The sequence below is a fragment of the Oratosquilla oratoria genome, chromosome 29, assembly GCF_046742065.1.
Source record: "Oratosquilla oratoria isolate Oo_2021 chromosome 29, ASM4674206v1, whole genome shotgun sequence".
In the NCBI taxonomy this organism is placed as follows: Eukaryota; Metazoa; Arthropoda; class Malacostraca; order Stomatopoda; family Squillidae; genus Oratosquilla; species Oratosquilla oratoria.
The window spans coordinates 23,725,134-23,744,489 of record NC_134805.1 but is presented as its reverse complement, the minus strand read 5'-3'; the positions used below and the strand labels follow the sequence as shown (position 1 = coordinate 23,744,489).

The 19,356-nt window shown below is 38.0% G+C and overlaps 1 protein-coding gene across 9 annotated transcripts in view; it reads right to left on the bottom strand.

The window, feature by feature from the left end:
* The window catches only part of LOC143040667 (protein lap4-like), a 91,525-nt gene that overhangs the window by 11,161 nt on the left and 61,008 nt on the right, over positions 1-19,356 (bottom strand). For 6 of the 9 annotated variants that reach the window (XM_076211926.1, XM_076211931.1, XM_076211927.1 and 3 more), the window contains 6 exons: positions 18,776-18,875; positions 14,284-14,343; positions 12,913-13,102; positions 10,321-10,495; positions 7,060-7,138; positions 1,452-1,513 (listed from right to left, as the gene is read on the bottom strand). In XM_076211926.1, the coding sequence (XP_076068041.1) occupies positions 1,452-1,513; positions 7,060-7,138; positions 10,321-10,495; positions 12,913-13,102; positions 14,284-14,343; positions 18,776-18,875 (666 nt within the window). The remainder of the gene's footprint in view (positions 1-1,451; positions 1,514-7,059; positions 7,139-10,320; positions 10,496-12,912; positions 13,103-14,283; positions 14,344-18,775; positions 18,876-19,356) is intronic. The other 3 variants (XM_076211928.1, XM_076211933.1, XM_076211934.1) reach the window with 2 other exon arrangements.

The following is a 19,356-nucleotide window of genomic DNA, read 5'->3' as shown; positions in this document are numbered from 1 at the left end:
AAATACAGTTTTCAGTACATATGCATCTACTCGTATTTGTGGAACAGTCTGGATAAGGAAAAATTTCAGACAAAACACAAACAAATTTAAAGCCAAAGTGATTGATGAAAATAAATACAGAAAAACAAGTGATTTAATTAATTCTATAATTAAGTAAATACATACATAGTGGATAGTTGTACAAAACTACATAATGTGAATAGCCTGTATGAGTGTGGGCAACAATAGAATAAATAAAAAAAATCATGTGTCTCAAATCTGTTAAGCTTTAAGATATGCTACAAGAGATAGCTAGGTGGAATATGTTTATCTTAATCAGGAGAAACCCTTTCACAAGGTACCTCAAATGACTAATATGGTAATTGGAACATGTTGGAGTATCTAAATGAGTCTCCTTGAGTGGATGAGCAACTAGAACAGTAGTAGTACAAAACAGGATGGAAGTAAGTAATTAGCAGAGTTCCACAAGGGTCAGTACTAGCACCTGTGTTCTTGATTTATGAAAACAACATATGGAACAGAAACTACACAAACAACAGAATGTACAGACCATGAGAAAAAAGATGATGACTGTAAAATCCTGTTAAAACATCTAGACAGGATTTACAACTCAGACCTATCGGAGAAATGAACTTGAAGAGAAAAAAAGAGAGAGAAAAAGAGCGTGAGAGCACAAAGCTACTACAAATAATCATTAGAGAAACTACAATTGCATTCATTAGAAGGAACAAGATTGAAGGATGACGACTGCAGTATTCATATTATTGAAAGGAATGGACAAACTTGGCAGAGAAGATCTAGTTTGGGATGGGAGAATAAGAAGAGGTCTTAAAACCAAGTCTGAATGGAAACAGATACAAGATCCCATGAGCATAGCTCTTTACTTGTATATTACAATTAGGTAAATACCCACATCCGCACATGCACACATACTTCCTGGGTTCTAAAAATGGCAACTACAATCAACTCATAAATTGCTAATCTATCAAATGGAGTCATGCTTAAATATATGTTACTTCCCGATTGCAAGAAAAATTATGGGCAAGCTTTGGTAGTGCACAAGGATTAGATGCATGATTTCTATCTGAGTATACAAACCTTGGCTTTACTCATATTACATGACTCTCTATGTCAGAGTTCTTGATTTACTTTATTCAATACTGTATACCTTTGATAAAGTCATACCAATATTCAAATCAAGCAAACATAGTAAATTATAGAAGTGCCTCACTTTACATAAAACTGGCAACAAAATATGTGAAATGATACAGTAAATCCAGAGGGAAAAAATTTATTCCTTACATCTTTAAGGAAGACTACACTGCAGCTCTCTAACTACTACATAATCAACTACACCACTACAGTCCCAAGGGAGGAGTAAGCGACTATCACACAGCCTGGCACCGTGGAAGTCATCTAGGACTACGGTGCACACATACATATCTACTTACAGGTACATTGTTTTCTTGGTCGAACACAGGGTTGTTATTTAGAGAGTTGTCGTTAGATTTCTCTGTAACAAGGCAGACACACATGACAAGGGTAAAGGACACAGATGAGACACAACAACAAACTTAAAGCATTCCAGTTAGTGACAACACCAAGTTACAAAAATTATCTTAACTTACAACCAGGACCAACTTCATGATATACCTACTTTTTCTACCAGCATTTCCTTTTACTGGACCAAGATGAACTCATAATAACCGACTTTTTTTTTTTTTTTTCGTTACACCCAAAATCTGTGCAACTGTTAGCACAGACCACTAACACACAAGGGGATTGTTTTAATATTTCAAAAGCATGTAGCAGTAAAATTTTACTCTTCCCTCCACATTCTATGTTCTCTTAACCCTTCAAATACTATGACGCCTATGTAGGCATCATGAGATGCAAGGAAATATAAGAGGATACCAGTATTGGCTTCCTCATTATATTTATTTTAAGTTGAAGCTGAGTGACCCCCCATATTCTGTGAATGGACTTGATCATGTTTTCTGTTGTTACAAACATTCTGGGAGAAAGAGAACAGGTATAACGTCTGTAACTTTATATTTCATAATGCGCATATTGTGATGCATCATCGTACATCTGGCAGCTAATGTGTGTGTGAATATTTGACTCGTATTGAAGAGGTTAAGGACTAAAGCTCATTGTTGCATAGCTGCCTCTCAATGTGTTAATGTTACTCAGTGTCTACAATACTTCACTCTGGACCTAATAGTCAAAAACCTTAGACTCCCTGATTCTGGAGAGTCTGTGTGGCTGCTGTGTTGTGACTAATGGCCACACAGCTCCATCCCAATGACTTGTGTATTTTAATGGGAAATGACAAAAGGGTTGAAACCTGGGAGTCTGACCAAGGGTCTGTGAAGCTGAGTTTGTAATCTCTACCCTAGGAGTTGATCAAGAACAACAAACCTTCCACTTTCATGAACATTCATTCCAAATAATCTGCAATGTTCTATCTCCTCCAGTTTCTTTCTGTGTAACTACACATCTTGTGATCTTTCTTCTTGGATATCATCTTTACCTTACTAACATATCAACTTTCACTCCCCCCCCCCCAACCCCAACACATCCTACCAAATTATATATTTGAAGCCTATATTTGTGGTTGAAGTGTCACCCGCAAATACTTATTAATTTTTTTATCATCCATTCTTGTCTATTTCCCTCCCAATTCAATTTTCTACTTCTCTCATAAGTTTACTATGCTATCTCTCAAATGAATGCTTTCTCCACAGATAGCATATTTCCACTGTTTACTTCTTAGCCAAAGCATATAAAAATGTAATGGAAAATGTCTCCAGGGTTTTTCTGGACTTGTAAGCACCTGCCCTGCCAGTTAGGCTCACTTCATTTGGTTATGCAAACTGTTTTCTGCACACATACATATATTTATTGAACAGCCTTGATGAGGAAACAGTCCAATCAAAATACCTATATGAATTTAAAGTCAAGTATGACCATTAGAGACAAAGATAACCCTTGAACACAGCTATTTTCTTGTAGTAATATAAATTGTAAATGCATTCACATGCTGAAAGGCCTTTTCTCCTTTACAAAGGAGTGGCTGTGTCAAAGCACACACCCTTCAACCATTCCATACCTATCCAACACCCATTTGTTGTCCCTCTCATCTTAGCACCTCAAGAATGAAGTGTCATCACCCTCAGGTATACTGCTTGGGTCAGAGGCAATGCAATAAGACAATGCTATCACAGCAGGGTCCAACAGCCAGCGGTAGTTTACTTTCCCTCACCACACACACACAAATACTTCATTTTATGGCAGCATCCCCATCCTCATCCACTCAAGAAATTTATGGAGCAGATAAGAAAACCCTTTCAGATCACATTTTTCTATTTACATCCTCCCTATATTCACTCTTATCTTATGTACGCTCTTCCTTGCTCAACAGACATCACCAACATCACCCCAATCTCCACCTTATCCTTGGTCTTCCCTCACTCATTCTTTCCTTGTCCAAATTATCTGACAGTTTTTTATCTACCCTGTTTGCCAAGTATCTTTCCACCCCAACTCTATGCATCACCTTCATATTTTTTAATATCCATCCTCGTTACACCTACCATAATCCACTTCATCTCAAACACATTTAAGCTCCTCCTTTCTGTCTCTTTTAAATTCTACATCTCTACTCCATACAATACCATGGGAGCAATCACTCCCTCATACAACCGTCCCTTTATGTTCATCTCCAGATGGTTTTCTTTATTGTTATTCACATCCATTTCTACTCCTCCATTCCCTGCCACGTAAAACCCCAAATACTTAAAAGCTACAGACTATCACTCTTTAAATGTATCTCCAACCTAACATTATCATCACTCCTCATACATTTCATCATCTCATTTTTGCCCCATTTACTTGGCAGATTTCTCTTCTCACATACCCTCTCAAACTCTACCACCAACTGTTTCTATACGAGGGAAAAGGGCATTGGTATGAATGTCGTAGTTTTGGTGGGACAAGTCTGTAGTTGGTAAGGTGTATGGGAAGGCTAAGACCTCTTGAATATAATGATGCCTACATATGCGTCTTGAGCCATGAGTGGATATGAGGATGCCAGCATCGGCTTCCTGATTATATTTATTTTATAGTTGTAGCTGAGTTACCCCCATATTCTGTGAACAGGATTGATCACGTTTTCTGCAAAGTTATGTTTATTCAGGGTGAAAGAGAAGGAATATAACAGCAGTAACTTTATATTCTGTAGTGCACATATTGTGATGCATCATCATACATAAGGCAACCTGATATGCACACAAAGATTTGTCTCATATTGAAGAGGTTAAGTATGAGGAGTAGGAGGGAAACTAAGGGAGTAACAGAGGAAGAGCAGTGTGGATTTTGAAGATGATGCATAGAGATTTTGCAGCAAGACATATGTGAGAAGTGTAAGGATGTTTTTCAGGTTTTCATGGGTTTGAAGAATGTGTATGACTGGGTTGACACCCTAGTATTATGGAGTGTGTTGAGGATGTATGGGGTAGGAGCAGGTCTGTTGAGGGCAGCATTCATAACTTTTTACTTGTGGTGATGGTTGAGGGGATGGTTATTCGAACCCTGCCACCAGCGAAGTTGGACCAAGGGTATGGTTCATTAAATTCCACGCTACAAATTCCTCTGTAAGGGACATTGTCCTAGCCTCCCAATAAGGGCAGAGTTTGTGACGTTAAATCATATCATAAGTTGAGCTTGTGTCAGGGTCAGGAATGGGGAGTGGTTCCAGGTGAGGGTGGGACTGTACCAGGGTTGTGTAATGTAACCATGGTTGTTCAGTGATTATATGGGTGGGGTGGGGTGGGGTGGTGAGGAAGGAAAATGTGAGGACACCATGCATGGAATTGGAGTTGGTGATTACAACTGGGAGACACAGGAGAACCTGTTGTTGATTGTGTATGGTTCTATACTTCCAATTAAGTCACTGAAACTAAAGCACTCTGTTATACAAATATAGTCTGGTAAAATATGTACTAAAACCACCCTCACTGAATCCTTTTACCAGTGATAAAAATATGGTCTGGTAAAACCCACCACTACATGAGGTACTGGTGTATCTGGAAACTATTCTCCCGTCATATGCTTTGACCCAGTGAGGAATATCTCTGTATTTGAACATTTTATTCTGGATAATACCAGAGCATTCTGTTCCACTGGGGGGGAATCTCACTCCTCAATAAGCTGAAGGCTATCTCAAATACCCACTGAAGAATGTCATACCTACAAAATTATTTCTGACTCATGGCAGATTCTATTATCATTATTTATATCATACACAAAAGGTCCTTTCTCCTATACACAAGGGATAATTGCATTATAGCATACACTTACTTCACACAATTTAGCTGGGAGAAGCCTTCACTCCTCAAAAGAGTTCTAATGAAAGCTACATTAATAAACCACTTGTACAAACACAAGCAACAAAGAGGCATCATAAAAACCCATAAATTCTATGTCCAACAGAGGAATGCATCCATAAAACACTTCCATGCTCAAACAAACTGATGGGGTGAACACAGAAATTTGACAAATAACCTTGAGCCCTTGGTCATGTACAAGTTAAGGTACATCTCTAATAACATACAACTTCCTAAGAACTACCTTGCACACAGTGGTCCCAACAGATTGCCATGGGAGAGAACAAGTATCCCTCCTGACAGAGATGAGGGTGTTCTAAAGATGGGTGGGAGGGAACCTATTCTCTAAAATGTCCAGCTTATGGGCCCACCACTTAGAAATACTTGTCATTCCTTATACTTCATATGTATATATACAAGGCCCAGCACAGAGAACGATACACAACTTCCATTTTCATAAAGTTCCAGAGAATAATCCACAAGAGCCATTTTATAGAATCCTGTGAGGAGAATGATGTACACTCCTTTCATGAAAACCTGTATTATGATACACATGCACCATTTTCATCTAGTGTTATAAAACTATGTTCAGTCATAGGTAAGAGGATGCTGATTACTCACAGAGATTACACAAGCACCAACCCCTTAATCTCTTCAATATGAGTTGAATTCTCACACACAACATTGGCTGCCTGATGTACAATGATCCATCACAAAATGCGCATTATAAAATACAAAGTTAAAGCTGTATTCCTCATTCTATTTTATCCTTAATGTTAATTACCATAGAAAATGTAGTCAATACAGGGGCTACTCAGCTACAACTACAAAATAAATATAATCAAGACTCCAACGCTGGCATCCTAGTATACCTACTCGTCCCTCATGACACCAATGTCGGTGTCATTGTATAGAAGGGGTTATGGACGGAAGCTAATCTGCCTCATGATTCTGCACACACACAGTAGCTAGGGATGACACCAAGAGAACCAGGTGTCTGGTGCATGTTATCAACCCATGCCATTATATCAACTCACATGTGCAACCTAGTGGTGATTTTGTATCAATCTTCTATAAGACTGTGGAAATACAGGATGAGGTAGCTATGGATTTAAAAAGATGTTGCTATTTCTCTGGCTTTCCAACCTTGTTGTCGGTGTAATTACTCACCATCCACCAGAAGCATGTGAAAGTTCATTGTACGAGGGATTGTGGGATTGTATTATCTAAATTTCTAGGGGGTTGGCAGTTGTATATCATTCTCCATGTTGGGTCTCATATATACACTTCTTTAACTACACATCTCCAACAACCATACTCCTTGCTAAAAATAAAACTATGTTCCCTTTCCTCATCCACCTAAGGCATTCCAAAACAGCAAGTCACTCTCAATGTGCTCATTACACTCTAGCTTTCCTATCATGACTCTCTCTCCCACTTGACAACTAAATACACTTGCTCATTTCCATCCACAAAAATTTTCTCCTCATACCACAAGTCTCATAATTATCTGTGTGAACAGACCCATTCCTATATTTTCTTACCACACCTTTTATTTCAAAGGGGTACAGAAAATTCTGACAGGTGTGTGGAAATAAATAAATAACCCACTCTTAACCTACTGTTGGTTCTTTATGTCTACTGTCCCAAAATGATGGCAAATGGTACCTACCATTAGTACACATACTCTCTCCTCTTGTGTCTGTCATTTCGCTCATCTTCTCTATCACATACTGGGCTTGTAAGGCATCCTGTAAAAAATAATCATTATGATTATACATATATACTAGGATACTGGATGTGTGGGGACATTCAGTCAATACTTCTGGGACTGTTTTGAAATGCCCATATGGGCCACATGGTGCCTTAATGCTTCGTTTTCTGTAGAATTCACGTACCATAAGTCATTTTCTTTATTAATATTGTCACTCCACTATAACTTGGATTATGGAAATATGACATTATTGATACTGTTATGTCTTTCATATCTATGTGTAAATATCTGTAAATATTAGTACTATTATTATATAAAGTTTAAATTATAATATATAAGCCTAATTAATGATAATGGTGTATTCTGTCCTTCTTGTATAAAGAATTGTTTCACTGCCAAGACAGCAGATTTAATTGTGTATATCTCTCATTATATTTTTAATAAACAGTTCCGAGAGAATTGGAGTTTGAATAATTCCACTCTCTCACTGAGGTGTACCTTCACCATTATGAAGTAACCTAACAATACAACCACACATATATTTGTTATAGTAAAATCTCTAATTATAAAGGAATAAAGATACTTTTGTGCTATTGCTTTCCCTCTTTTATGCTGCCCCCTCAATGGTGTATTAACGTAATTGTATCTTACAGGAAGGGGAAGTACGCTCGTGGTGTCCTGTCTCTGTATCTTGTAGTGTCTAAATTGCTCTTCAATTCATGTATGATTTTTGCACACACATCATCATTTTGTCCAGTTTGTTCTATACATCCACCACTCTGTGGGGAAATCTGTTCTTTTTCAGGGCTCTTCTATAACTGTCCTTTTTGAGTATCCTTCCTTGTTCCCTTGTATTTCTTTTATCCCAATTTAGTAAGTTTTCTCTGTCAAGGACTTCCATACCTCTCATTATTCTATAGTTAACAAGTCTCCTCTTTCTCTTCTTCATTCCACGGTTGGTAACTCTCGTTATGACAGTCTCTCTTTGTATGACAGTTCTGAAAGTGTGGGGGCCATTTCTGTAGTTGCTCTTTGGATTCTTTCAATTTTCCTTATATTCTTTTTGGTACTGAGTGACCATAGGGTCACTGTGTACTCTAGTCTTTGTCTTATCAGTGTGACTAGTATTTTCTTCGCCATTTCATTGTCCAAATAAGTAAATGTCACTTTCATAGATCTCAGCAAGTTGTAGGTTTCTCGGACAGGGGACATATTCTTTGTGGTGATTACTCCTAGGTCTTTTTCAAATCCCACTTTCTTTACTTCCTTTTCACCAATTCTATATTGTCCTGATATCTTGTTTTTACTTTTTCCAAATTCCATTACACTACATTTCTTAATGTTGACGTCCACTTCCCACTTCTAACTCCATTCCCAAATTTTGTTCAGATCTCTGCAGAGACTCAATCTATTTCAGTGCTCACTTTTCTCAACAACTTTGCATCATCAGCAAAGAAGCTCATCTAATTGTCCACATCCTCATCCATGTCATTCACATAAACAGCAAACATTATTGGAGCCAGTACTGATCCCTGCGGAACTCCACTAATCACCTCTTCCCAAGTAGAACCCTTATCTCTGAGCATTACTCTCATTTTTCTTCCATGCAAGAAATTCTCCATCCATTCCAGTAGTTTACCTTGTATCCCTCCTATGGTTTTCAATTTTCATGATAGTTTTCTATGTGGCACTTTATCAAAAGCTTTCTGTAGATCTAGGAAACCACAATCAGCCCATCCATCCCTTTCCTGTATTATATCTAATAGTCTTCAGTAAAAACAGATCAGATTTGTGGCACATGATCTTCCTTGTCTGAATCCAAACTATCTCGGGTTTAGTATGTTGTTCTCCTACAGATGATTTGTCCATCTATTTTTGATAACTTTTTCAACAATTTTCGCTATGGTACAATGTTAACCTTTTTCCAGTCTTCTGGTATTTTTCTTTCCTTAAGCAAACATCTTATATATTATGCCTACCAATTCTTCTTTACACTCTTTTAGTATCCAGTTTGCAATTATCCAGGCCATGCGACTTCCCAACATCAAGGCTTGTTATTTGGTCTGTTATTTCAGCTCATGTTGCTATTATTTCCCCCATAGGGATGGGATCTCACTTCTTGCCCTTCCACCTTTTCTCTAGTGAAAACAGACTTGAAAAGTTTACTCATGACCTCAGCCATTTCTATATTTTCTGTATATTCCATGTTCCCTTGTCATAGTTTCTCCATTTCTTGCTCGTTTTTCAATTTGCCATTCACTTATCTATAGAATAGTTTTGGTTGATCCTTACATTTTTTTAGTGTCTTTTTCATAATTTCTTTTTTCTTCCCTGCGTATTTTTACATATTCATTCCTTTCATTGACATATATTTGCCACTTTCTAGGATTTTTCTTTTTTTCTCTTTTCCAAGCTCTCTCTCTTTTTTTTTTTCTTTTTTTTTTTTCTTTTTTTGCCTCGCTACACCTTCTGTTAAACCAGCACTTAATATATTCCTTTTCCTGTTTTTGTCTTGGTACATATTTATCCACCCCTTCATTATAGATTTCCATCAGAATCTTCCATTTTTCTTCCACTCACATCTCTTCATTGTAGAATTTTTCCCAAATCTCTTCTTAATTTTTTTTTTTAACTTTAATAGTCAGTTTGACTATATACCAGTCTCTCTTTTCTGTATTTCTCATTTCTCTTCATACATATTCATATATATACTTCCTCTTTTAGTTCTAGCTCAAGTAATATGTGGTCACAATTTTATCCACAATTTCAGGTTCTGACATAAAGAATAAATCAAGTCTCAACAGTTCTTCATTATTTCCATATCTGGTGTTTTTCTTTACCTATTGTGTCATTGTATATTCCATAGTCATGTCAAGTAATACATTTCCCCATAATTCCTCTCCACCTTTCACTATTATCTCCCAACAGATTTCTTTGCAGTTAAAATCTCCCATAAGTACCATGTTTCCTCCACCTTTCAGCACCCCATTTAATGAAATCCTTGTATCTTCTAACAATTCAGAATGTGTATATGTGAGGTAAGAAACTCAGAAACAGAGCATTTAGGGTTGTATCAAAAGATACTGTGATGGTTTAGGCACATTAAAAGAATGAGCAAAGAAAAACCTTCACATAACCTCCCCTCCCCAAACTTGTTCTGCCCCATGTCATCTAACTTTAATTCAATTAATCTTTCAACATAATATTAACAAGTCTTACATTCTCTAAGCTTTTTAGTCTGGCTTGCCTCCATGCTGCCCTTTTCTCTGCTTCTGCTCTTCTACGATCAGCTGGTGAAAGTTCTTCATTGCTGTGGTTATCTACATTTTCTCCTCTTGCTTGTGCTCGTCGCTCAGCCTTAGCTGTTCGTACCAAGTTTCTTCTACTGTCCACCCTGCCAAATGACAAAGGATTACAGTGCAACATTTCACATCTACTGGTTTTCCAAGCAAAAACCCAGGAATAAACATGTGCATACATCTGTACACTTTTAAACAATATTCAAGAACATTCCATGCATATCCAATTATGTACATATGTATGTATGTATGTATATACCAATGACCTTTTCCCTTTTGCAAGTGGGGTGGGTATGCTTTGGCTCTTTGTAGGTGAAATACAATATTTCCCCATTTAGTTGCCCTCAATGACATGGATGAGAATACAATTTAAATATGTGGAATCCACAAACTGAGACAAGGAAGATATAACTGGTTTGAGAACTGGTTAGATAATAAAACAGGTCACTGAAGGAATACCAGTTGGCTATCATGTGCCGACAAATGATTCAAGGGGGAAAAAGCCTTTGGTATATGTATTTATATATTTATATATATATATATATATATATATATATATATATATATATATATATATATATATATATACTGTATATATAAATATATATATATATATAAATATATATATATATATATATCAAAATGATGAGAACAGGTAAGGCACCTGGGTTGGATGGGTGTCATGCAGAGGGTCTAAAAAAAAGGAGGTACAGTGATAGTGGACTGGCTGGTGAGGTTGTTTAATGTTTGTCTAAAAGAGGGTAAAGTGCTGGAGGACTGGAGGAGTACCTGTATAGTTCCACTTTTCAAGGGAAAAGGGGACAAGTGTCAGTGTAGTAGTTTCAGAGGGCTCAGTTTGTTGAGTGTAGCTGGGAAGGCTTATGGGAGGGTTTTGATAGAGAGGATTTGGAGAGGAGCAGAGTGGGTTTAGGAAATGTATGGGTTGCATGGACCAAATTTTTGTGGTAAGACATATGTGAGAAAGCTCTGGGAAAAGGTGAGGACGTTTTTTGGGCTTAATGGATTTGGAAAAGGCACTGTGAGAGGTATTGCAGATATATGGGATAGGACGAAAGATGTTAAGAGCAGTCAAGTCTTTACGATAGTAGTAGAGCCTGTGTTAGAATTAGAAATGCAGAGGGGAGGTGGTTTGTGGTAAAGGTGGGACTTCGCCAGGGATGTGTCATGTCACCATGGCTGTTCAATGTGTACATGGACGGGGTGGTGTGACAGGTAAATGCAAGGGTAATGGGCCGGAATTGCAGATGGTTAAAGAAAATGGAGAAAAATGGGAGATAAGCCAGTTATTGTTTGCTGACAACATTGCATTTGTGGCAGGATCAGGGGAGGGATTAAGAAAGTTAGTGACAGAGTTTGGGAAGGTGTGTGAAAGAAGGAAGTTGAGGATAAATGTGGGTAAAAGTACGGTGATGAGATGTACAAGGGGAGAGGATGGCAGCAAATTGGAAGTGAGTATCAAGGGGGTGAGGCTGGAGGAACTGGTTAGCTTTAGATACTTGGGATAAATGTGGCAGATGGATGGGGTAAATGGGGCACTGGGAAAGAGAGGAATGTCTGTTGAGGAAGGATGGGAGAAAACAGAAGATAAGGTTGAGTGGAGAATGGTTGTATATGGATGATATTGTGATGCATGAAAGGGAGTGGTTGGGAGAGGGGGGGGTTAGGAGGTGGTTGTGTGTGAATGATTTTCTAATGCAGCCCAAAGGGATTTCTTCCCATCTTTTTTCTGCATGAGGGGATGGAGAGGGGAGGTTGCTGATTAAATGAAGTGGCCTTGCTGTGGATGTGCTGTGTCTTACTGCATTGCTTCTGACTCAGGGCAATGAGTGAGATGTAGGGATGACCAGTCATCCAGGAGCCAAGAAAAGAGGGAGGGAGGGATGGTAAATAGGAATACAGTGTATGGGGATGAAATGGATGGGAGTGGATTTATACCATTTGACTTTGGTGATCTCCCTTGTAAGGGGGAAAAAGCCCTTGGTATATGTGTGTGTGTGTGTGTGTATATATATATATCAGATAATCTCTTTGGCAGTAGCGCACGGGACTCGAACCCGATGCGCTTGGAAGTAAACTCCCAAGAAGCACACACGCCTTAGACCGCTCGACCACTAAACAGCATAAAACCTTGGGAAATCATTGTCTAACTGACTCTCGAGATTGGGGAGGGCGCTTACTACACCCATTAACCACCCGTTTCACCACCAAGGCCGCTGCATCAAGTGGGAGTTGTAAGGGCCGGTTCGAATCCCTTCACGCATGTCGCCAACGTAACCATTCGAGAAATTCGCTATTGGACAGCGACATCAATCAGATAATCTACTGCCAAAGAGATTATCTGATTGATGTCGCTGTCCAATAGCGAATTTCTCGAATATATATATATATATAAATTTTACAATATCTGAACTCAATGAAAATTGCTGACTTTACAGACTTCAGTATCATGTTCAAGAGAAATACCACATACATAAAAGCTCACTGGTCTTACCGTATTGGATCATCCTCCTCCTCCTCTTTCTCAACTTGTTGCAGGCCCACAGTAATGTCATGATCATTGTACTGGTGATGGTCAAAAGCAACACCGAAATCGTGTGCCATTTCATCAACAATATCCTCCATGTCTTCTACTTTTGAAAAATTGGCCAATTCTTCTGCGGTCATGCCTGCCACACGACGATCTGTTTGATACCATACTGACAATTACTGAGAAACTGGAATTTCTCAAATTAGCCTAAGGAGCATGACACCATCTTTACAAACTTCATTAGATTTTACTGTGAAAGAAAATACTTGAAATTACCCTGCTCATATAAATATCTAGTTTCCCTTTCCTTCAAGTATGTGAAAATTTTATGAACTAACAAACAAGAGAAATGTTATTTCTAAAAAGATATACTTAACCTGTAAATAGCAGGGATCCATCAATATTAGTTCTGGCTACTGACCTGTCAATAGAAGGGCCAGGGGACCCTTCTTTTTATGGCTTAGAGCTTATCTCAAATTAATTCAAAATGGGGGATTTATCATATGTATGGATTTATCTTAATCTTCTGGCTGCCATCAGGCCAGCTGAGGTAATGCCCCTGCTATTTAAAGGTTAACTATTGGAGGTATAAAACAACTATGGAAGCAAAACTCTAAATAATGAAAAAGCCCAAAACCATAAATATAATACAAATGATCTTAAACCCTAATTAAGTAAACACTTTACAAATTCTTAGAAATATAAGTTTTGATGTAAAACATTGCAAGGTATTACGTAACATTGAACTAAATGGTTCCTAGCTCATATCAAAAAGTAAACTAACAATCTATTAAAAAGTGACTTAACCCTACTCTGTACCTAGTATCCATCTAATAACTACCCAGTGCAAGTAGGCACATAGACAAGTGGGTAATGACTTTCTGACTCATTTCCGCTAGATGGACCTTCATATGGCAGTCAACTCGTATTTTTATTTCTATTTTCTTATGAACCAATGTAAATACACACATTACTTGGACTACCCTGAACTTTAGATTGAATTCCAGTGAATGCTTGATTGAAAAAAATAAATAAATAAATAAATAAAATAAATTGGAAAAAAAAAAATAATAATAATAATAATAATAAATAAATAAATAAATAAAAAATCTATTGCTTACTGTTGTTACATATCATTCATACTAAAAATCAGTCTTCCTGTCACTGGTAGGCTGCACCAGGTATGGGGATATAACTAAACACTTCAATCACTTCTCAATTCAAGCCTCCTGCCCTGTACCAACCTTCTTCTACTATTATAATTTGTTCTCTAGTTCCACAAAAGACATAATAATAAATTGTAAACTATAAGCCACAGGCAGCAGCAGCACAAACCTTCATCCTCCTTCATCTTGGCCACCTCATCAGCACTAAGGAAACTAAACTTCTTGGCTTCTGGAAAAGGGTAGAAGCATCATGCACACATCAAATCATGCAACAGAACCAGTGGGAGTATCAAGACTAAAAGGGTTCGTGCTTAACCCCTCCTTTATGGTGATGCCTCTCCTCTAGTTATATTCAACCTGGTATTGGCCAGAATAAAATCTATAAGTAATCTCTCCATACTGACAACTTTATCTCCCTCCCCTCTGACAACCTCACTACTTGAATGAAATACTCTATGATTAACCTGACTGAAATCTGTACAGGGCATCAACATAAAGGATGAAGGGGATATGATGCAGGGTTGGTCACATATCACAAAAGCATTTACTGTAGTTAGGGGTATGGGGGGGGGGGACAGAAACCCTAAGGGCACTGTTACTTTTGAAAAGGGCACATGAGGAATGGGAATCCAAGGGGGTCCATACATTAATACAATCAGTTGGGGAAATGAGCTTAGAATCACTTCAAATAATACACAAATGCAACAAAATCCAAAATATACATGAACATATGCAGCATACAACAAGTGTACAGCAGAGCAATCCTATATATAAATGGGACCACATCAAAAGAAACATTACTGTAAAGTTTCATGACCTTTATCTTGAACAAAAGGAAAGAATACACAACATACAAATGTGGAAAAAAAAAAAAAAAAAACTCAGCTAGCCAGCCAGCCAGCCTACAAGCGGTGACAATGACCTATGAGAAAAAAATTACACTTGTTTCAATTGATGAGAATTACTTTTGTGGTAGCCCTTAAATTTGGCCCATGTTCAAGTTTGTAGGAGACCTTGGGCCCAGTGTCATGTAGAAGCCCTACAAACTTAATGTTCTGAGCTTTCTGATAATAAAAGTGAAGTAAGGAAATGCAGGCAATGTACAAGTACAGATGGGGAGATATTTCCATATTATAAGAAGGACAATATGGGAAGAATGACAAGTGAGTTTTATTTGTTTGTGATGTGGATGTCAGTAGTGACTCTGCCACTCCCTTATAATGGAAAGCCTTTATGTATTTACCTAGTTGTATTATACGGGAAGGGAGCTATGCTCGTGGTGACCTGTCTTTGTATCTCTTTGCATCAATTTTTTTCTTAAATCTTGAATAGTGTTTGCACACACGGTTTCTTTGTCTAATTTGTTCCAAGTATCTATCACTCTGTGTGGGAAGCTATTTTTTTCAGATCTCTTATGTAATGTATGTATGCATATATGTATTTACCTAGTTTTATTCTGCGGAAAGGGAAGCTATGCTTGTGGTTTCCCATCTTTGTATCTTGCAACATCTAGTTTGTTCTTAAATTCATGTATGGTGTTTGCACACACTACTGTTGTCCAATTTGTTCCAGACATCCACCACTCTGTGTGGAAAGCTGTTTTTTTCAGATCTCTTCTATAACTGTCCTTTTTGAGTTTCTTTTCATGTCCCCTTGTTTTTCTTCTATCCCAATTTAACAAGTCTTCTCTATCAAGGACTTCCATGCCTTTCATAATTCTATAAATGGCCAATAGATCACCTCTTTCTCTTCTTTGCTCCAGGGTTGGTAATTCCAGTTTAGACAATCTTTGCCCATATGTCAGTCTTGAAAGTGTTGGAGCCATCTTCGTCACTGCTCATTGGATTCTTCTATTTTCCTTACATTTTTTTTTTGTACTGGGCATCCATAGTGTCATTGTGTACTCCAGTCTCAGTCTTATCAGTGTGACTAGTATTTTCTTTACCTTTTCCTCATCCAAGTAATTAAAAGCCACTTTTATTGATCTTAACAAATTGTAGGTTTCTCCGACTATTTTGTTTATCCGCTTGTCTAGGGACATGCCTTTGGTAATGATTATTCTTAGGTCTTTTTCAGAATCAACTCTCTTTACTTCCTTTGCATCGATTTTATATTGTCCTGATATTCTTTTTTTTTTTTACTTTTTCCAAATTCCATTATACTACATTTCTTAATGTTGAAGTCCACTTCCCACTTCTGACTCCATTCCCAGACCTTGTTCAGATCTCTCTGTAGCAATTCACAATCTTTTTCCATACTTACTTTCTTTAGTAGTTTTGCATCATCTGTAAAGAAGTTCACATAACATTCTACACCTTCATTCATGTCATTTACATATAAAGCAAACATTATCAGAGCCAGTACTGAACCCTGTGGGACTCCACTTATCATTTCTTCCCATTTAGTTTTCATCTCTGAGCACCACTCTCATTTTTCTTCCATGCAAGAAATCTTCCATCCATTTCAATAGTTTTCCTCGTATACCTCCTGTTGTTTCGAGTTTTCTTAATTTTTTGTGTGGTACTTTATCAAACACCTTTTGTAAATCCAGAAAAGCACAGTCTGCCCATCCTTCCCTTTCTTGTATTACATCTATTAACCTTGAATAGAAACTTATCAAATTTGTGGCACAAGACCTTCCTTGTCTACATCTGACTCGAATTTAGTATATTGTTCTCCAGATGTTTTGTCCATCTACTTTTAATAACTTTCCCACAAATTTTGGCTATTGTACTTGTAAGGGAGACTGGTCTATAGTGTATGTATGTATTTACCTAGTTGTATTATATGGGAAGGGGAGCTATGTTCGTAGTGACCCATCTATGTATCTCTCAGCATCTAGTTTGTTCTAAAATTCTTGTATTGTTTTTGCACACACTATGTCTGCATATACACACACACATGATGATGATGATATGGGAGGCTGGGATGATGCCCTTAAATAGGACTTTGTAGTGTGAAATTTAAGAAACCACACCCTTGGTTCAACTTCGCCGGTGGCAGAGTTTGGACCGCCATCCCTCAACCTTCGCCACAAATAACAACGCCTTAACCTGCTTGGCCAGCAAGTCGCAAACGAATGTACAAAAAGGCTTTATAAGGGGGGTTGACCAAGTCAAAAGAGTACACCCATCTTTCACCCACCCCCCACACCTATCCAAAACCTATTTTTGTCCCTCCATCTTAGCTCCTCATGGGTGAGGGGCCATCTCTAACCCCTCTCTACTGCTTGGATTAGAGGCAATGCAGTAAGATAGAGCACCATGGCAGGCTTACCCCTACAACTTTATAAAAGGGCAAAACTACTCCTTATCCTTTCACAAATTCACTAAGTATACAAAGAATCCCTTTGGGCCACTTCAATTTCTCATCCATTCACAACTACTCTCCCTTCACACCCATCTATCTTTCATTTACTTCCCAGTTTGACTAACATTTCTCCTGTACCCAATGTCTTTTTCACTTTATCCATCCACATCAATTTTGATTTTCCCCTCAAGTTTACTCTAACCACCTCAGCCTTCCATACATTTTTTTTTTTTTTTACAAGTTTTTCTCTACTCCTTTCATATGCTCAAACCATCCAATTACTCTCTCATCAACCCTATCTGGCAGCTCTTTCCAACCCTGCTCTCTGTCTCACCTAATTTCTCACACTATCCATCCTTATAACCTCCACTTTTTTAAAATACTTAATCTCAAACAAATTTAGGTTTTCCCTTTCTGACTCCTTTAAATTCCAAGTTTCTACTTCAAACAGTGTCATGGGTACATTTAACCCTTTGTACAATCTTCACTTTACATTCACCCCCAGATACCTATTTCTCATGACACATTCATTCCCAAAAAGATTTATTTCCATTTCTCTATAATATACCTCCACCCAGACTCCTACATTCCCTGTCACATGCGACCCTAAATACACAATGCTCTCCAGTTAAAACTCAACCTCCAACTTACTGTCACCTTCTTCCCTCATATATATCACGTAATTTTTGCCCACATTTACTTTCAGCTTTCTCCTCTCATATACCCTCTCAAACTACATCACTAAGTGCCTCAATTCCTCCTCTGACTCAGTTACATGTGTAAAGTCATTCTCAAACAATAACAAGTTCATCCCCCATTTCCTACAATTCTTCAACCTTGTCATAAATCTTCTCTAAATCTGTAAAAGCCAAAAAGACAGCCTTGCCATCTACCAGAAATTTCTTGCATATTTGACTATGAAAATTTGATCTATACACCCTCTTCCCTTCCCAATCTTGCACTGTTCTTCTGCAATTACTCCCTGTTCCCTTCCTAATCCTCTCCATCAATGCCCTCACCAATTACACTTAACAGATTGGTCTCTCTAAAGCTATATTAATATTTGTCCCATACCATTGCAACACAGACAAAAGTAAAATTTTCTTCCCAGAGAGATCTATAGGAGGACTTTAGGAGCATTGTCAGCTGCTGCAGGTCTGCAGGTTCCCAGTCAGTGAAACATGAAACAACACTTGTTATTACATATATAAAGAAAGAAAGAAAGAAAGAAAGAAAGTGAGAGAGAGAGAGAGAGAGAGAGAGAGAGAGAGAGAGAGAGAATGAGGGAGGCAGAAGAAAAAGAGGATACAGATAACATTGACATCAAATTAATATCAAAATTAAAAACTCACCTTTGGGTTTGGAGGGCTTTATCATCTCCTGCTCGAAGAACTTCATCTTGTCTTTCAGGCTCATTTGATGGGGACTTTCTACAGGTTGTGAGATTTCCCCCTGGTAAGTGGGTAGGTGTGAGTTACATCAATATCCATACGGCTTGAAGATGACAGATAACACGCAAACCATCTTACACACACAATTAGGTAAATACAGAGGGGGAGGAAAAGAAAGACATAGACAGCACACACACACACGCACAGAAAGAGAGAGGGGGCAGGGGGGTGCAGACAAAGGTGAGGGAAGGACAGAGAATATATGTCCACAAGGAAAAAACAAGCTAAGAATGGGTTACAGGTAGACTGCACAGCCTAGATCAGGGACAAGTCCAAGAAGTACGACATATGGTTGTACACAACCATGATACAGAGTGCTGGCAGCAGCACCAGAGCGAACTGTAAAAGAGTGAGTTAGAAAAAGGCAGGGGAATGACAGACTTACACCCACAATCATTCACCAGAGAAATTGTTGCAGAATGATGACAAGTCCTGGTTTTGTATGAATTCACCAATGAGTGATTTCAGTTGTAGCTGAAAGG